Below are 20363 nucleotides of genomic sequence, written 5' to 3'. Positions count from 1 at the left end.
ATTTACTCTTTAAAAAGCACAGCACTGGTATTCAGAGCAGCATTTATTTAGAAACTAAACATTCAGTTACCTGCTCTCCCACTGTTTGTGAGGCCATGGCTGACTGCTGCTGTAACATCCAGAATTGCTTATATGTGCACCCTCTTCCTCCAAGTTTGTGCTTTTCATTACTTTGGGATAACTAAGTGTTGGCTAGTCAGTCCTTTTGAGCTAGTATTGTGCACATTATAATAAAGCAAAGTCAATATGGGTGAACCAGAGCCACTAAATGTTCACAGTTTCCATTCAGTTTGGATAAGGTTACAAAAGTACAGATGCTGCTTATCTGAATACCAGAGAATCGGGCCGGGGGGCGGTTGTACTTTCTCACAAGGTTTCAAATGTTTTGTCATTTGGCTCATGTTGTAAATACCATGCAGATAAAGTATTTTGTTCATCTTTAAAGTATGTTGTTCATTAAAAAATGGGCTTTTCTTGTATCTGCAATAACAACAGTATTTGGAGACAACAGAGTTGAATAGCCTCCATCTTTTTTAGTTACCTATATTGTGCTTTCTTTCTAGTATTTTAATAGATAGATAACTCTAACCAAATAAGAATAGCAAAGTCAAGAAATTTTTATTCTGTGTTTGTACAGCGCCTAGCACAATGAGGTCCTGGTCCACAGTTAGAACTTCTAGGCACTATGGTAATTAAAATAATAAATAATATACTTTTTATGTTTTTGACTGAAAACTTGTGGGTTTTAATGTAAGGATTCCACATCCATCTGGATTTAGCAGTGCTTTTTGAAAGGCGCAGGGTTTTTAACCATTATAGGCCTTATCCAAATCCCATTTTAATCAATGGAATTTTTTCATTTACTTCAGTGGGCTTTGGATCAGGCCCAGTAAGCATTTTTTACTAAACATTGTGCTTAGATCTGGATTAGATTAAAGCTAGAGCTCAGGGTTCAAGTTTAAGACCAAATCAGTCCTAGTGGTTGTAGCCAGTGGTGAAGAAAATATTATAATTAGTTCTTGTGGGATTTCAGATACATCCAAATCAGAACCAGAAAATAGTCCACATCCACCTTCAAATTAGATGTTAAACCAAAACTGTTGGGGAAATTCTGGAATCAGAGGGTTTAATCCACGTAGCCTGAAATGTAAATAGGTTTGGGTTCTGAGTTTGAGGTTCTGGTTTAGGCTTGGCTACACTGTTTACTAATTGAGCCATTAGAAAATGGATACATGCACTATCCTTGACTTTAATGAAAAGAAACTTTTCACATCACCATCCATTATTCTAATAAACAGAGACATAGTGATTCCAAAATTAAATGCAAAGAGTGTATTTTTGGAAGGATCTTTTATTGGACAGCAATGCAGTTTTCCATTATAAGACTACAACGTGCAGAGAATGGTAATATCTAAGCCAAAACATCTAATGTGAAAAAAAACCATTTGAGAGAGACCAGATCAGCCATAAAAAGAATTGACCTGAATAGCCATGCAAGAAAAGTCTTGACCCTGCCCCACTCTGTAATCCCAAGCATGTGTTTATGAAATCTAGGTGGAGGAGTGGCTTATTTTATAGGCATGTGATAATAAAGAAAAATATAATTATCCATAACTATGAACAAAACCAATATGAAGCTAGTTTAGGATTTACCCCTGAAAGGCACTTTAAATTGTGGTAAACTACCTTTGATACCTGCCATTCAGGTATCTGGCAGCTCTGTCACCCATATGTTTTCCCTGTTTGAATATTTCACCATCACTCCAAATCTTCCATAACCACATCTCACCTCAGTTTCTGCTTCAGACAGCACCATTCCTAGTATGCTACTGCTCATTCTGCAGTGTCCCTTAGTTTCAAAGGAAGGTCTGTTGAGGTCAGTTTGGGAGCAAACCTCTGATTGTTGTGGGCTGTTGTAACTTCCTTCACTATTATGGTAAATAGCCAGTAAGATAGCATGCAACCCATGCGGTTCACAATCACATTCACTTCAAAGTAATGAAGAAAAGAGAGATAAAAGGGTTTGCACTTCAACTGCCTCTAAAAGGGAAGAAAAAGGCTTTTTTTTAAACAGTATAATAATTACTTTTCTGTAAAATCCTAAATGGAGAAAGTGCACCTATAGTTTTTACTGTGAGGTAGCTAGGTGAGGTTAGCAATACACCCCAGGCTCATGGTTGACCTAGCTTAGTTTACCTTATGGTAACACTACAGTCCCATGCTCATACTATGTTTTTACAACAGGATAGCTAGATAACTACTGCAGAGTAATTCTCTCTCTAAAAAATCCTAAATGGAGACAAGCTACCTATAGATTTTACTGTAAATTAGGTAGGCGAGGTCTGTTTATACCCCATGCCCCTGGTTGACCTCACTCTACTGCCTTGTCTCCACTAACATTATCCTATGGTAAAAACACACCTTTTTTGTCAGTAAAGTCATAGCCTCTGGCGCACATCTCCACATTCTTGGTGTCACAGGTAAATTAAGAACTACCAGCAAAATTTATGCCTGAGGATATTCCAAATCAAGCCACCAGAGTTAAACTCATTTTCTGGGCCTCTAATCTCTTCGAGAAATGGAGCTTTCATTCATTCTCTTGTTAGAAGCTCTGCCTTTTTTACTAACCAAAATGAAGAGGTTTCTACAATATCCTGAAATTCTTTCTTTTAAGACTTAACACTCTCATTCTGGGGATGATCTTGCAACCTCTTCTGATATCTGATCATCTCTATCTCACTCTTAGAGAAGAAACTACATTGTCTGTACCAAGACTCAGTTCCTTACAGACTGTAACCATTGGCCTAATTCTGCATTCCTTACACCTTGCTAGGGAGTCTATTTTATTCTGAGTGACTCAAAGAGAAGAGTGCCTCTTGTTGAATCAACATAACTACATCATGCAACATTGAGATTTTTCCTTGACGTGCTCTTGTCCAAGCATAAATCTGACAGGTCTCAGTCTGTGTAACAGTGTGATTTGGCCCTTAAGAGCCAGGAATCCTGAGGCTAGCCAACCCTGTTCAATCAGCACTATCTGTGGCATAATTAATTAGCTCCTTCCCAGTTTGAGGGGACTAGACTAATTAGAGTCAGGTGACATCCTGAAATACCTAAGCCATATAAAAGGGCTGAGAAAGCTCAGTTTGGGAGTGGGGCCACAGAGAGCTGTTAGGCTTCTGTGGAAGACTGTGAGTGAGGGTCTGCAGGACCCTGGGAGAAGACTCCAGGGAAGGAGACTGGGAATCAGAGCTCTATTTCAGAGCCAGAGAAAGACTGCAAGTTAGCCCAGAAAAGACTGGGAAACAAACCCAAAGGGCAGACTGATGAGGAACCCAAGTGGAGCAAAGGAACTTTTGGTTTTGTTTGGACTTTTGTTACCTCAAAAGGGGATGGAACCCATTGGAGGCCTCGGCCATGTGAATCTCCAGGAGAGACAGAAAACCCGTGTGAAGGAAATTGAGGCAGGGAGCACCTTCAGTGCCAGGCTCAGCAGACACAACCCATGATAGTCTTATTACCCTTTTCCTTCTCAACATATTCAAAACCCAAAGTATCTTTCCAGCCACACTTCTAAAATCCTGTCTACCTCTGGATTATCTCCCATTTGGACTACTGTAACTTCATTCTTCTTGGCATTTCTGACACTTTTATTCTCTTCCAGTTTATCTAAAATGACACCAACAGAGTCATTTTCATGTGTTACATTACCCCCTTTCATAAACCCCTTTCTCCTCACTTTAAAAGTCCTTGTCCTTGCTTCCAAGGCTCTTTCCAGCTCTGCTTCTGCCTACATCACATCATTTGATATGCACCACTCTGCTTAAGACCCTGCACACTGACAATTCTGCTTCACTCCATGTCCCCTTGTGCAAGTGCCCCACTGCCTTCTTTTTGTCCTGAATTAACTTCCCCCAATCCTTTGCAGCTTTTCAACTCCCCCAGATCCCTCCTCAAAACCCACTACCCCCCACCCGGCCCCCAGTCCCTATGATGATCAGTTTAGATTGTAAATTCATTCACTTGTTATATAAAGTGCCATGTACACCTATAATGCTATATACTGTACAAATGTTAATGGGTGGATTATTAAAATATAGCTCTGTGGTATTATCTACATATATCTTTCATTTGCATGAGATTTTACAATCTACTGTATATATGCTTTTTCATTAAGAGAATGTGAAGGAGTGTAATAATTGCTGTACAGGTTGGCTTTACATTTCTCCATAAATTGAGCTCTAGAATGTTTAGTCTCATTTGAGACCATGGTGATGATCTATAAGAGAATGACTCGGAAGTCAGCAGTTTCTGGTTTATTTTGTGTTCTAATGTATTTTGCTGGTGGTTCTTAAAGGCTGGAAGTACTGCCAAGAAACCGCTTCCGTCTACTTTTCTAACTTGGATATAAATGAAATAAGAAACCTCTTTGGGTTCTTTCATTTTTTTCTAATTTATTTTGTATTTTTTTCAGTCTTCAGCAAATGGATTTTTTTTCCAGGTTTTTCTGTACTTCCTAGGAGTGTAACCAGACTGCGCTCCAAATAGCACATAACCATTCTTCCCAGTAAACATCAGAGCATATGTATAGTAATCATGTCTTTTATAGCAACACCTAGTGTAAAATGTACCCATGTCATTACTTTTCTAACTAGTAAAACTGTGCATATAAGGATACAAATACTTTTACAAAAAAATGTGAATCAAAAATATGTTTCTTCTCGAGGTGACCCTCAAAGGAAAAAAACAACTTTTGCCCCATTTTGCTTCTTTATGATATATAATAGCTGGAAAGATTGCTTTTTGTTATTTTAAAAAGCCTTTTTCTGCTTGTAGTTTATGTTAGAAATTCAGGTCCCATCTTGGTTTTGAAGACTCTGGGATGACTAGAGAACTAGTTAAAAGGTGAAATCGTAAGAGCCAGGAGAATGAAAGTTGAGCAATTGAAAGGGGGAGGAATTTTTAGTCACAAATGCTTTGATTTTTAATTTGTTGTTAATGCCTATTTAGCTTGAGTCTTTTGGATAAAGGAAGCCTCTGTTAAAGACTCAGCACCTTCACGTCTTCAAGTTAGAGTCAGAACTCACAATAGAAATTCCTAAGACCTCCCTGAGGTCATCCAACAAAGCCAGGGAAGACTGCAAAGAAGTCTTCAAACCATCTTAAATATCTAATAGAGGATTCCCCCGCTGTAAGACCTCTGGGGTAGTGGGCATGTCTGGGTGAAGGGCTTGGCCACAGCTGAGCATCAATTAAACCAACAGAGCCTCCTTAGCCAGACCATAAAATCTGCCCCATCATGTTCTGTATTGAATTAGAAGAAAAGATATAAACTAGGCATCTAGTAATGTTTAATGAAATCCTGCTATCAATTGATGAAGAACTGAAGACTAAGTACTTAACAGCACTCATTAACTGATTGACTCTTTTTAAATGTATTCCTTACATTTCACAAATCTGTTAAGATGTTGCCCAGGCTTTGTAGGAGAATCCACTTTGTTTGTTAAATGAAAGTAAAAGTTGTACCATTAATGATTAGATAGAAATTGGGTCAATCCCAGAATACTGTTGCATTGACAGCCGGTGTGTTTTGAAGTGCAATTGTATCTCAAAGAAATTGAAGCATTAGTAGTTCAAAGAAGTCCTGAAAATAGTATTCTCAGTCATTAAAGGGATCGTTCACATTATTTTTCAAATATATAGATTTATAATTGTTACATCTAGACTTTGAATCATGATGGCAGTCCAGTGGTTTTCTTGAATATTTCATAAAAATATAACCTCCTCCCAAGTATGTTTTAACTAATAAACGAAAAGGTAAGGAACTCCATACACGTCTTGTTGTCTGTGAGCTTACCTGCCATGGTATTCACACTTTAAAGTAAAATATAGATTACATATAGAAAAAATAGAAAGTAAGCACTAAAATAAAGAAATTATCATAAGAACAAAAAAACATAAGAATGGTCATACTGGGTCAGAACAAAGGTCCATCCAGCCCAGTATCCTGTCTGCCAACAGTGGCCAATGCCAGGTGCCCCAGAGGGAGTGAACCTAACAAGTAATGATCAAGTGATCTCTCTCCTGCCATCCATCTCTACCCTCTGACAAACAGAGGCTAGGGACACCATTCCCTACCCATCCTGACTAATAACCATTAATGGACTTAACCTCCATGAATTTATCCAGTTCTTTTTTAAACCCTGTTATAGTCCTAGCCTTCACAACCTCTTCAGGCAAGGAATTCCACAGGTTGACTGTGCGCTGTGTGAAGAACTTCCTTTTATTTGTTTTAAACCTGCGGCCCATTAATTTCATTTGGTGGCCCCTAGTTCTTATATGAGGAGCTTTCCTGGGAATGTTCAAGATAGCATGGGAGCAATGGCTGCTCTACCTGTAAAGAACTGAGTTATGCATGGACATGTGACTTGCCCATGTGACTCCAAACTCCATCTTGCTGCTGTGATTTTCCACAGTAAGAACAAAAGGGTATCCTTCCACATGGCAGAGGATATAAAAGGCAGCTACATCTTCTCCATTTTGTCTTCAGTCCTGCTTCTTACCTCTGGAGGAACTTTGCTACAATGAAGCTCTGAACAAAGGACTGACTGACCCATCCAAGCTGTGGATGTACTCCAGAGACTTGATTTGAGCCTTCAGTTTATTCCATCACTGCTACAAGCCAGAACCAAGAACTTTGCCATTGCTGAATGTAATTGATTACTTTGACCAATTTTAGCTCTCATCTATATTTCTTTCTTTTTATGAATAATCCTTTAGATTCTAAAGGATTGGCAACAGCGTGATTTGTGGGTAAGATCGGACTTGTATATTGACCTGGGTCTGGGGCTTGGTCCTCTGGGATTGGGAAAACCTTTTTTCTTTTATTGGGGTATTGGTTTTCATAACCATTTATCCCCATAAGGAGTGATGCGTTACCTAGGGAGGTGGTAGAATCTCCTTCCTTAGAGGTTTTTTAAGGTCAGGCTTGACAAAGCCCTGGCTGGGATGATTTAACTGGGACTTGGTCCTGCTTTGAGCAGGGGGTTGGACTAGATGACCTTCTGGGGTCCCTTCCAACCCTGATATTCTATGATTCTATGGTGCTGGAACTGGAGTATCTGAGGGAATTGCTTATATGACTTCTGGTTAGCCATTGGGGTAAAACCGAAGTCCTCTCTGTTTGGTTGGTTTGGTGTGCCTTAATAATAAAGGACACCGAGCCTTGAGCTGTGAATGCCCTGCTCGAAGCAATTTGTCCTGAATTGATACTCTCAGTTGTGTCCCACCAGAGGCCGCATCGTTACAGCCTAGGAAGAAAATCTTCTGGAGTTGGAGGCAAGATATTCTTGGTGGCTGATCTTAAACTGTGGAATACATTTCTGGAATAGATTAGAAAAAAGCCCGTGTCTAAGCATCTTCAGTGTGAACCCCACTTACCTGTCATAAAAAATGAAGATATGGGGAGAGAGAAGATACAAAATTAGGAGGCTGGACAAGCTTATTGACTCCAGATCTTACAACGATTAGCATGAGGCTCAGGTCATGATTGTCTCAGGCCCATGGGGCTGTGATGATTACTGATTGAACTGAGTTTGGATATAGCTTTTACTGATAATCTTTTCAGGCTTTTGCTGGCATTTCCTCTATTTATTTCTTCCTATTGCAAATTATGTTGGGGAAGGATGCAAGATTGATGTTGGCTCAATTGGGAGTGGTGAGATAGGTATGTACATAGAGGCAAGAGTGCTCAAGTTCCAAGGGGACTGAGTTAAGATGAGCTGTTGGTGAAGGTCTGGAGTTGTGCAAAGTTCCCACAGTACACCAAGTGGTGTTGACACATCTGGGCACTGTGCTGTTGGTGTGCTGTGGGAAGGAGGAGAGGTAGTGAAGCTTCACCCCAGAGAAGTGGAAAGTAGCATGGCAAATGAGAAGCATTTTTATTTTTAATTCACAGATGTTATTTGGGTCTAGGCTGCATTTACCTTACCTTTGTTCAGAGATATTAGTGATAATTGTGATGCCTTCTGGAGCAGACCCATGAATTACAGCTGCTGAGCTAGTTCTTAGGCTTTGTCTTCAGTTGGAAAAAGATAAGCTCCCAACTTGAGTTAACTAACACAAAGTAAAATTCTAATGAAAACCAGGCAGTTTTTTTGTTTTCATCCATATTAGCAGCTTAAGTTGAAAACTGTGGGGGAGCCCAGGGTTTATTTGACCTGATAAGTCATGTGAAAACTACAAACTGCTTCGTCTTCACTAACATTTTTCCCTGTATTTAGTTAACTTATGTTAAGAATACACCTTTTCTCCTAGTAAGGATGAGGTCTTGGTGACAGGGAAGCTTTCTATGTTCCTGCCTGCTGGGTGTTTCTAATACATAGCATCTAAGTTCTGAGTCAGTGCATAGCACTCTGCATTAGCACTTGGCCTACAACTAGATACAAATTAAGCTGTTGGTTATCATCTGTAAAGTCTTGAATAGTCTGAATCCTAGGCATCTGAAAGACTGCCTTTTCCACTCTCCCCGCTATGGCTGTTACATTATGCTGTACAAGTCTTGCTGTCTGTCCCCCATGGCTGAACTCCTGGGGCATGGCTTCAGGCCATTTTTAGTGGAAAAATCTTGGCACTGAAACTTGCTCCCTCTTACTCTTTACCGCAGCCCAAGATTAACAATTTTAGGGAATCAGTGCAACACATATTGTTCATGTTGACTTTTTTTTTTTTTTTTAATTTAAGCCTGAGTTTTGGAAGAGTATACATCCCATTACTGAGTCCAGGTAGTAGAAGTTAGGGTCAGTTTAATTTGTACCAATTACTGCCAACGCTTGTTTGTATTAATTCCCTTTATATGTAATGATGGGGACAATAAGAATAAATGAAACCCCTCTATTTCAAAAAATATCATTACTTTGGTTACATAATTCAGTCCTCTGTAATTTCAGATCTACTGTTGGATAATAACAATACCTAGCTCTTCTATAAGGCTTTTCATCCATAGATGTCAAATGGCTTTCCCAAGGAGGTAAGTAACATTATCCCTGTTATATAGACAGGGAAATGGAGGCAAAATCAGTGAAGTGACTTGCCCAAGGTCGCTCATCACGCCAGTGGCAGTGCTGGGAATAGACCCAGGCCTCCTGCGTCCCAATCCAGGGCTCTGTCAAGAAGGCCACCCTGCCTTCCAAATAAATATGAATACTTAAAAATAAATACAATCATTACAAAGTCATAATATTTTTCTTTTAGAGCTTTTGGATAAAATATTTAAAATAAGACATTTCTAATACACTGGAATTAATTTGCATCATTCACCAAACAAAAAAGAATCAAAAGCACCCTAGCATTTTCCTATGATCCATTCTTTATAAAATAATATCCATAATTGTCATGAAACAAAAGGTAATTCACAGGTCTTACATACAATCTTGGCAGGATTTCAGAGCGTCCTTTGTAGTAGGATTTTTGAATTAAAATTTACTGTGATATTAGCAGTAAGTGTCTGGAGTCTCAGCATGATTTTAGAAGCTTCCAGCAGAGTAAGGGAAAGAGCAGAATTTTTGGATAGAAATACCTGTTATCTTGCTGGGTTCCTGGAAAAACTGTTTCAATATGACCCCCAAATCTTTAACTTTAAAAGCGTTAAAATAACAACAGTCAGAAGGAGCACACACAGCTATCTCTCTTTCCTATAAAATCCTCCCTGAGGCTAAATCTTTTCAGTTGGAATCCACTGTGAATGCAGCTAAATATTTGATACAGGAGTCCAGAGTAAGTACTATTTATATTCTACCAGATGGAATAGAGCTATGAATTACTGTAAGCGGTTGGTACATTTTTTCCAGCCTATACAGTGAATCATAAAACTTAATTTTAATGAGTAGAGGAAAGGAAGCTATAAATAATGCCTGTAAAACTTTGTTGTTGGACTGAAGTGAAATGGTGGGCTGAAGGAAATGTTTTTCTTTTCCAAAGCAGGTGTGAATTGTTGTATGAGCTAATTATATAGCAATGTACATAGTGTTGCCTCTAATGTTATTTCAGTCTGGCGGTGTTTCATAACCAAGTTTCTCTGGGATTGCATTTCTTCCAAAAAGTTGTAATTTCATTGAGTGCATTTCTTCTACAGCAATTTTATTAATTCTGTATCTTAGATAAAAAAAAATCATACTTCATTACAGCGGAAGCTTTTTCAGGTTGCACATTTCACAGGTTTTCGATGAACATTTATTTCCATATTTGATTACACACTGATTTAGGTGTATAACTATTATTTAGGCTAACAGAGTTATGCTCAGACATTGGCATCAAGGTGAGAATGTATCCCCAAGGTTTTCTTACCAGCATCTGCACTGCTATATACTTTATGAGAATACATGACAGATGATATAACTTTACAGCAGACATTGTTACATTGTTTTTTCTTTTCAACATTGTGAAAGAACATGGTCTTCCATGGTTTAATTTTATAAATTCAGGCAAGAATAAAAAAACATTTTATGTCTATAGGAAACTATAATATTTAGAAACATATCCCCAGTTTATAGGGGGAAATCTTTTTAAAAGTGTAAACAATCACAAAAAGCATAGTTCTTGCAACACATAAAACAAGGGAAGAATTTGACTTGGACCTACTGAAGTACTCCTGATTTGCAGGATAATATGGGAAGTGGTCTTGCAGCGGGCAGCAGCTTAAAAGACCTCTTTGGCTTTAGAAGAGAGGATATCTCTAAATAGTAGTAGAGGCATTTCAGAAGCACCTAAACTACAGGTCCCTTGGGGACTATGAATTACACACTAGTGACCAGTAATTGCCTGCTGTACGAGATTTAATGTGGCTCTGCTTTGTTGGATACAAATTGAATTTTGCTAATATTGCATGGTAGCTTGTTATGCACAGATGGTTTCTAAAAGAATAGTTACATTCCCTTCATTACAGTTCAGTTGGAGATCTATGCTTAACCATATTTCAGTAACAAATAATAAAAAAGTTTTTAGGAAATGTGGCATAAATTATATTCACGGGGTTTTATGTAAATTAGATCTATTTCCTCTCTTTCTTCCCCCTACTTCCCAAATGTGGCATGGTGGATAGGCCTGGGAGCAAAGGCTCACTTTTTAGGATCTTCAGCAACCTTCAGGCAGCAATGCCTTCAGGAGATATTGTTCGTAATTCGACTTCATTTCCCCAAAGAGATGTGGTGGCAACCTACATTGGTTTTTGTACTGGGGAAGGGCCAATGACCTGGGGAAGGGCCAAGGGCCTTTCTTCTGATAGCACTGCTAGCACAGACGCTGAAGCTAAGAGCAAAAACCGAAGGAAACTGGAGCGCATATGAAGAATGAAAATTCCACTGATCCATGCTTCCTTTGTTTGGGATGGCAAAAAGAGAAGGTGCCAGGAGCAGTAAATTGATTTCTGGTAGCTAATGGCAGGTGCCCAGCTTGTGAGCTGTGATTTTTCCACTTTTATTTTCAGAAAAATTACAATGACAGCCCATTTTAGGGTCCGAATCTGATACCCTTTCCATAGGACTGTTCCTGGAGGAAGGTACTACTTCACATGATTGGTTTGCATTTTGAAAGCTCTTGCTACATAGAAAAGGGCCAGGTCAAAATTTTCAAGCACCTACGTTACTTTTGAAAATGGATCTTAGGCTCCAAGTCATTCAGATGATTTTGAAAATTTTACCCTTAGTTTTTAAATAAAAAAAGAAGGAAATAAAGCTTCGGTATTCACCAGTCATAGGGAAACTTCTTAGTCTTTTTCAGGAACAACATTCTGATGTAGCTAAGATGCTAATGTATAACTTCCCAAAGATACCTTTCTTTATTTCATCACTGATCCTGTGCACTAGTTCTTGTCAAGATTTTCTTAATATACCTGATTTGAAGTTTGTAGAATGAGTCATTTGAGATAAGTCAAAGCAAGTAGAAATTAGAAAAAAAATATTGATGCACAAAAATGTTCAATATTTCTACTGTGTCCCAATTTAGGACAAGAAAAAAAATCTCAAGCTCTTGCAGGATGGGGGAAAAAACATTTCCTGCCCAGCTCTAATTAGTAGGTAACTTTTTACAGGACTTGTCTTCACTGCAGTATTATCTGGCAGTATAACTCAGGTGTTGCCCTTAACCCTCTTCTCATCCACATACCAAAATCTCTATCTCCAGTTAAGCAGTGCTTTAAACTGAAGATAGTTGGCCTGTTATGGAGCATGGGTTGCAGCCTGGGTGTTTCTGACATTTGAGATAGTAATGCAGTGAGGATAGAGCTGCGGGCTACAGCTCGAGTTAGCTCAATTCATCAGCTGCTAATCCAGTCACTTTGTGCTGCTAATCACTTTGCTTTAATCACTTTGCCTAGCTGTAGTGTTGTTCCACTCAAGCTAGGCTAACTCAAGAGGAGCATGGATAACACAAGTTAACTCTGCAGTGAAGACATACCCTTAGTGTGACAATCTATTGAAGACTCAGTCTTTTTATGGTCCATGTACCACTTTTCACTTTCTATGAAAGGAGAGAGAATTTTGAATCCTCTGATCATTATTAGTGCTGGTGAATACTGTAAAACATTTTAAGAGTTATTCACATTTTTAAATGAATTGCTTAATTGTGTTTGTACCATTTTTTTGTGTTCACTTTCCACAAATATTCTAGAACTGAGTTTACTGGTAACACAACAGCAAATTTTAAGCAAACTATTCACTGAATAAATAGTCTATTTCAGTACAATTTGTTTTTAGGATTACATTAATTTGATTATTTTGTATTATGGTAACACCTAAGAGCCAAGTCATGGACCAAGACCCCTTTGTGCTAGGTGCTATACAAACACAGAACAAAAAGACAGTTTCTGCCCCCCAAAATTTACAAATTAAGGCTTTGTCTACACTAGCACTTTTGTCAGTCGGGGTGTGAAAAAAACACCCCTCACCGACATAAGTTTCACAGACAAAGTGCTGGTGTGGATGGCCCTATGTCAGCAGGAGAGGCTCTCCTGCCAACATAGCAAACACCGCTCATTGTGGGTGTTTTAATTATGCCAACAGGAGAGCTCTCTCCCGCCAGCAAAGAGCGGTACAGTGGCACGGCTGTAAGCCTGTGTCTACACTGTCCTGCAGTTCAGCGTACAGGGGTGGGAATAACAGTGTGCACCAAAGTACTGCACTGTAACTCACCGGTGTGGATACTGCTGGCACAAGGTAAAATGTTCCTAATTCACACGAATGTAATCTTATTCAAACCGGATTATATTAATGAGGACTAAGCACCTTTTCATTCATACCTTCAACATCTACACTGGGGAGTTACACACTGCAGTTTGGTGCATCCTCCTATTCACACCCCTATAGTCCAAGCTGCAGGGCAGTGTAGAGAAGCCCTAAGTAAATATAATCAGAGAACAGAAATGTACCATGTAATCTATGTCTCCAATCAAAACTGCAAATTTCACATATGAAATATTTCACTATATTCATGAGCCGTTCATTGGAAGACCAAGAATTAGTCACAGAAACTATTCACAACTATGTTTAAAAATGGTTGTTTGTAGGCAATTTGTCAGCAGAAAAATGATTAAATTCACTGAAGTATACATAACGAATTAATCACCCAGCTCTAAAAGGTGAAATCTACCTGTATGCACACCTATTCTCCTCTAAAATGACCCTTAACATGAATTTCAGTAGTAGTACCCTGATTTAAAGTGATATAATACACTTTTAAAAGTTCTAGTAAACTTGGATCATATTTTTCCTTTTAGAATTTTCTGTTCATTTTATCAAGTATCTTAATTTGGGGAAGAATCCTGCTGACCCTGTAACTTGAGACATAACGTTTGTCGCATTGTATGAAACTGCTGAGCTTGATTCAAACAAATAATAAAAGGTTTTGGCATTCAGATTAGTTTGTCCCTATGTGCAGGTTAACAGGTGTCCGCTTAAGTATGTCCTGGCAGAAAGGATTTGCTACTACGTCTGTTGACAGCAGGCACATTGCACCAGAGCTGTAAGAGAGAGTACCAGTGATGAGAATACTGCCTTCTTGCATTAACTATATGCTTCTTTGTGGCTGAGCAATATACTCTGCTTACAGTTCCCAGTGATACACAGTAGATATCCCCACAGCAGCTGTGACCTTTTCCAAGCCTAGAAGTTTTAAGTTCCAGAGCTAGTCCAGAGGACAAGATGCAGGAGCTGGGCAGAAAGAAACAGCAGTTTTCATAAAGGCAAATGGTGGATGCGAACATCGCCTATGGATTATTCAGACAGTAAAAGTGATTCTTCCGATGAAGACTGCTGTTTCTCGGGAAGTAGTGAGGAAGAGTCCAATGATGAAGTTGAGAAAATATCAGAGTCAGTGTTCACAAAACAATACTTAAAAAATATTTCATGTTGGATTGTTTGCTTGTTCTGCATTGTAGCTAATGGCTACCTTTAAGTGGCACACTTTTAAAAACTTTTGACTGAAAACTTATTTTAGCATAAGTCTAAAGTTTTATTAATCAGTTGCATGTTTGTAGCTGTGAATGCAATTTTTATAACCTTAACATTAACTAGCATAATAGTAAGAGAATGGGTATTAATGTGTACATATGTTGTGGATCAATATATGTACTGTATTTTAAAGTTGATATGCATATTATACTGTACTTGTACTAATGTTTCTGTACTGCTAAGAATACAAATAGTCTTTTTCTTCTGCTTTTGAAAGTTTGAATAGGCATTTAATCTTAACTAGAACAGGATTGCCGAACACCAGTTAAATAAACTCCGTAATGTGGCAGTTGGCCAAGTATATGATATCCTTTTAAAAATGATTTAGCACAAAACTTACAGTATAGTAATGCAAAGGTTCTTACAAAATGCTGAAAAAAGCAAGGAAATTCTGAGCTTTCCTATCTCTGTTCAGTTCCAATAAATCTGTTTGTTCAAGGCAGTACATACTGTATGGCATACAAGCTAACAGAATCCGCGATAAAAGGGCATATGCGCTACAGTAAGGAAACATAACATTATGCAGGTAGTGGTGCTACAGCAACAATAATTTCCTTCCTGTTGTGGGGTGGTCAGAACCTTAAGATTTTTAACATAATAGTAATGGCATGATTTCCTTTTTTGAAAATAGTCGTGCCACAGTAGCATATAGACAACTGAATGGATATTGTTCCATTTTTACCTAATAAAGACTCTTCTTCAGCAGAAGCTGAGTGTTGTGGAGGCAGTTTTCTCAGTTTCTGCAGGAAGGGAGTACCTGCTTTTCTTCTGCAGCATCCCCTTTGGCTGAACAGTGTCTCCATAGATTCAGAGTAATAGTTATTCCATCATGAAGTCCCATATAATGAAAATGTTATGGCATCATTTAATGGCCTGGAGACTTGCACCAAAGTAATTTCCCCAGTGTTATTTAATGTTGTAGCTTCATAGTATGGCAATGATACAAGAGTCTCCAATTACATGAATTTTAATTGTTTGGCTTTTAAATTTAACATAAAATCAGCTTCATGATTAGGTCCTCATAAACTAATGTTAATATTGTTTTGCTTTCGTAATTGTATATCAAAACAGTATTACAAAGAGACCAGCATAAATTTCACTGCTCCTGCTACAATATGACGCACCATGTAAATGCATTTCATGTGTGGTTTTTTGGTTTTTTTTTAAATTGACAAGAAATGAATCTCCTTGCTCAATACACGGAGTTTTTCCAAACTTATGAATATCATGTTCTGGCCTGATTCACCACTATTTTGTCATCATTTATGCATATGTGAAGAGTGTGCTTAAAAAAGAAGACTCTGACGAGTACCAGTTGTAGACTTTTACACCCACTTTGCACAGGTTAGAAAGACTAACCAGGGTGCACAGGAATGAGGAGCATCCAGCTCAATTGCCAATGAATTTTCATCTGTAAAAATAATGACTTAGTTAACCAATGTAAACTGAAACCATAACCATCTCTATTTTTACCACTTTATAATTTGTAAATTTCAATACAGTTAAAGTCTCTTTTTATGAAGAAAAAATGGCATCTAGGGTGGCATTTATTCTAAGCTTCAGTTAGGACTAATGAACAGCTAAGGGCTTAACTCAAGTCATGGACCTGTTTGACTGAAATCAAATGTTATGATCTGTAGCCATGTATTGCAGTATGATGTAGAACAGGAGATTGAAGGATTCATTAATGAAGATTCAGAAAGTAAACTAAATGTATTTCTAGGTGAATGTAGGGTTTGAAATGACACATTTTAGTTCCTGAAGAAGGATTTAAAAATGAGAGTTTCAGAATAACAGCCGTGTTAGTCTGTATTCGCAAAAAGAAAAGGAGTACTTGTGGCACCTTAGAGACTAACCAATTTATTTGAGCATAAGCTTTCATGAGCTACAGCTCACTTCATCGGATGCATACTGTGGAAAATACAGAAGATGTTCTTATACAAACAAACCATGAAAAAATGGGTGTTTACCACTACAAAAGGTTTTCTCTCCCCCCACCCCAATCTCCTGCTGGTAATAGCTTATCTCCTTACAATGTGTATGATAATCAAGTTGGGCCATTTCCAGCACAAATCCAGGTCCCCCCCACCACAAACCCACTCTCCTGTTGGTAATAGCTTATCTAAAGTGATCACTCTCCTTACAATGTGTATGATAATCAAGGTGGGCCATTTCCAGCACAAATCCAGGTTTTCTCCCCCCCCCCCCCCCGCCCCCTCCTCTTTTTTCCCACACACACAAACCCACTCTCCTGTTGGTAATAGCTTATCTAAAGTGATCACTCTCCTTACAATGTGTATGATAATCAAGGTGGGCCATTTCCGGCACAAATCCAGGTTTTCTCCCCCCTCCCGCCCCTTCCCCCCCCACACACACAAACCCACTCTCCTGTTGGTAATAGCTTATCTAAAGTGATCACTCTCCTTACAATGTGTATGATAATCAAGGTGGGCCATTTCCAGCACAAATCCAGGGTTTAACAAGAACGTCTGAGGAAGGTGGGGGGGGAGGTAGGAAAAAACAAGGGGAAATAGGTTACCTTGCATAATGACTTAGCCACTCCCAGTCTCTATTCAAGCCTAAGTTAATTGTATCCAATTTGCAAATGAATTCCAGTTCAACAGTCTCTCGCTGGAGTCTGGTTTTGAAGTTTTTCTGATGTAATATCGCAACTTTCATGTCTGTAATCATGTGACCAGAGAGATTGAAGTGTTCTCCGACTGGTTTATGAATGTTATAATTCTTGACATCTGATTTGTGTCCATTTATTCTTTTACGTAGAAACTGTCCAGTTTGACCAATGTACATGGCAGAGGGGCATTGCTGGCACATGATGGCATATATCACATTAGTAGATGTGCAGGTGAATGAGCCTCTGATAGTGTGGCTGATGTTATTAGGCCCTGTGATGGTATCCCCTGAATAGATATGTGGGCACAGTTGGCAACGGGCTTTGTTGCAAGGATAGGTTCCTGGGTTAGTGGTTCTGTTGTGTGGTATGTGGTTGCTGGTGATTATTCGCTTCAGGTTGGGGGGCTGTCTGTAGGCAAGGACTGGCCTGTCTCCCAAGATTTGTGAGAGTGTTGGGACATCCTTCAGGATAGGTTGTAGATCCTTAATAATGCGTTGGAGGGGTTTTAGTTGGGGGCTGAAGGTGACGGCTAGTGGCATTCTGTTATTTTCTTTGTTAGGCCTGTCCTGTAGTAGGTGACTTCTGGGAACTCTTCTGGCTCTATCAGTCTGTTTCTTCACTTCCGCAGGTGGGTATTGTAGTTGTAAGAATGCTTGGTAGAGATCTTGTAGGTGTTTGTCTCTGTCTGAGGGGTTGGAGCAAATGCGGTTGTATGGCAGAGCTTGGCTGTAGACAATGGATCGTGTGGTGTGGTCAGGGTGAAAGCTGGAAGCATGTAGGTAGGAATAGCGGTCAGTAGGTTTCCGGTATAGGGTGGTGTTTATGTTACCATCGTTTATTAGCACTGTAGTGTCCAGGAAGTGGATCTCTTGTGTGGACTGGACCAGGCTGAGGTTGATGGTGGGATGGAAATTGTTGAAATCATGGTGGAATTCCTCAAGGGCTTCTTTTCCATGGGTCCAGATGATGAAGATGTCATCAATATAGCGCAAGTAGAGTAGGGGCATTAGGGGACGAGAGCTGAGGAAGCATTGTTCTAAGTCAGCCATAAAAATGTTGGCATACTGTGGGGCCATGCGGGTACCCATAGCAGTGCTGCTGATTTGAAGGTTGAATTTGGAGGTTGGATTGGAATTCATTTGCAAATTGGATACAATTAACTTAGGCTTGAATAGAGATTGGGAGTGGCTAAGTCATTATGCAAGGTAACCTATTTCCCCTTCTTTTTTCCTACCCCGCCCCCCCCCCCTTCCTCAGACGTTCTTGTTAAACCCTGGATTTGTGCTGGAAATGGCCCACCTTGATTATCATACACATTGTAGGGAGAGTGATCCCTTTAGATAAGCTATTACCAACAGGAGAGTGGGTTTGTGGGGGGCAGGGGAGGGAGAAAACCTGGATTTGTGCTGGAAATGGCCCACCTTGATTATCATACACATTGTAGGGAGAGTGATCCCTTTAGATAAGCTATTACCAACAGGAGAGTGGGTTTGTGGGGGGCAGGGGGGGGAGAAAACCTGGATTTGTGCTGGAAATGGCCCACCTTGATTATCATAAACATTGTAAGGAGAATGATCACTTTAGATAAGCTATTACCAGCAGGAGAGTGGGGTGGGGGGAGAGAAAACCTTTTGTAGTGGTAAACACCCATTTTTTCATGGTTTGTATGTATAAGAACATCTTCTGTATTTTCCACAGTATGCATCCGATGAAGTGAGCTGTAGCTCACGAAAGCTTATGCTCAAATAAATCGGTTAGTCTCTAAGGTGCCACAAGTACTCCTTAAAAATGAGAGCGGGATTTTCAAACATGCTCAGAAATGGCCTAACCGCTTCCACTAACATCTATAGTAAAACTCCCATTAATACCAATGGGACCAGAGTTAGGCCAATGCTGAGGGCTTTTGAAAATCCCACACTAATTGAGCCTCCCACAAGGCACCATCCCTTCCCAAGCTCCCTAATGTGCAGAGTGGAGAGTTCATACTGAACCATGCCTTGGATGTGATGTAGCATGCTGTATTTTGCACCCATCCCAAGGAGCAACATTGTGTGGATGGGAGTGAGTGCATCCAGGGTGCACTAAAGAAATAATCCCTGGACTCACTTAAGTGCCTGGCCTGTGATTTTCCTAGCCCTAGTACAGGACACCCAAGAGACTGGAAGCTTTGGGAATCCTTCTCTCCCTACCTTCCACACTACGCACAAAACAGTGACTATTTAGCTCTAAAAGTCATTAGTTATTGAGAATGATTCAGTTATATTTCTGTAATGAGATACTGTAAGGTGAAGTAAGGAGCAGATGAAATGTAGTTTATTGGGGAAGACATGACTCATAGCCCTGAATATACAGTACATATCTAATTTTCTGACAACTATGATTGTTATTGGCTTATATAAACAGTATATGGCAAAGAACAAACCACTCATTAGGAAAGTGAAAAACATGGCACATTACCTAACTGAATATCTGATGTTATCTACAAAGGGCAATTATATTTCTGTTATTTCATTTGTATGAAATTTTTTTTGAAACTTGAACATGCTTAAAATTTGTGTGAATTATGGATACTTTTCAGTGATCGATTAAACGTAAAACTGTGTAACATACAAATCTCTTCCATGAGATACTTTAATAATGACTCTAAACTATGAAGATTGTTAGCAGAAAGTTATATCTTACTTAAGAGATGTTTTTTTCTTTTAGGGAAGATGTCAGAACAGCCAATGTCATTGCTGCTGAAGCAGTAACTTGTCTTGTCATAGACCGAGAGTAAGTATATTGTTTTCTTATCATACGATACTGAATATCTTCAGCTGATACTCATTATAGTTCTTAACTAGTGACTTTGATCATTTTGCAGGGAGATGTTGTTTAACTTTCATTTTAAAAACTTGATTAATGACTTTGGGTGATACATTTATAAGATTTTATCTATCTATTATTAAACTGCAACTGAATAATGCTTTAAAAAAAACCCTTCCTGTATACAATTTAATTTATGAACAATTAAGAAAACACCGGGGTTCTAGCCAATATACACAAACAGTGGACGTTAGGACTGTCAGCTAAGCAGCTTTCATAACACATTCACAAGCCAGGTATATGTTACATAAAATAGACAGTATGCGTCATCATTCCCTGGCGATAAAGGGAAATTACTTAGCCCACTCATTTTAGCAAATATTCAATAAGAAAACTATGGACGAACTATCACATTTTATCTGAAC

At 39.0% G+C, this 20363-nt stretch overlaps 1 protein-coding gene across 4 annotated transcripts in view; it reads left to right on the top strand.

Moving 5' to 3' along the window:
• Positions 1-20363, top strand: part of PRKG1 (protein kinase cGMP-dependent 1) — an 855891-nt gene that overhangs the window by 720393 nt on the left and 115135 nt on the right. For all 4 annotated transcript variants that reach the window (XM_007071587.4, XM_007071586.4, XM_043551314.1 and 1 more), the window contains one exon: positions 19840-19905. In XM_007071587.4, the coding sequence (XP_007071649.1) occupies positions 19840-19905 (66 nt within the window). The remainder of the gene's footprint in view (positions 1-19839; positions 19906-20363) is intronic.

Source organism: Chelonia mydas, chromosome 7 (genome assembly GCF_015237465.2).
Source record: "Chelonia mydas isolate rCheMyd1 chromosome 7, rCheMyd1.pri.v2, whole genome shotgun sequence".
Lineage (NCBI taxonomy): Eukaryota > Metazoa > Chordata > Testudines > Cheloniidae > Chelonia > Chelonia mydas.
The sequence above is the reverse complement of the archived record's forward strand: the minus strand, read 5'-3'. Positions and strand labels throughout refer to the sequence as shown.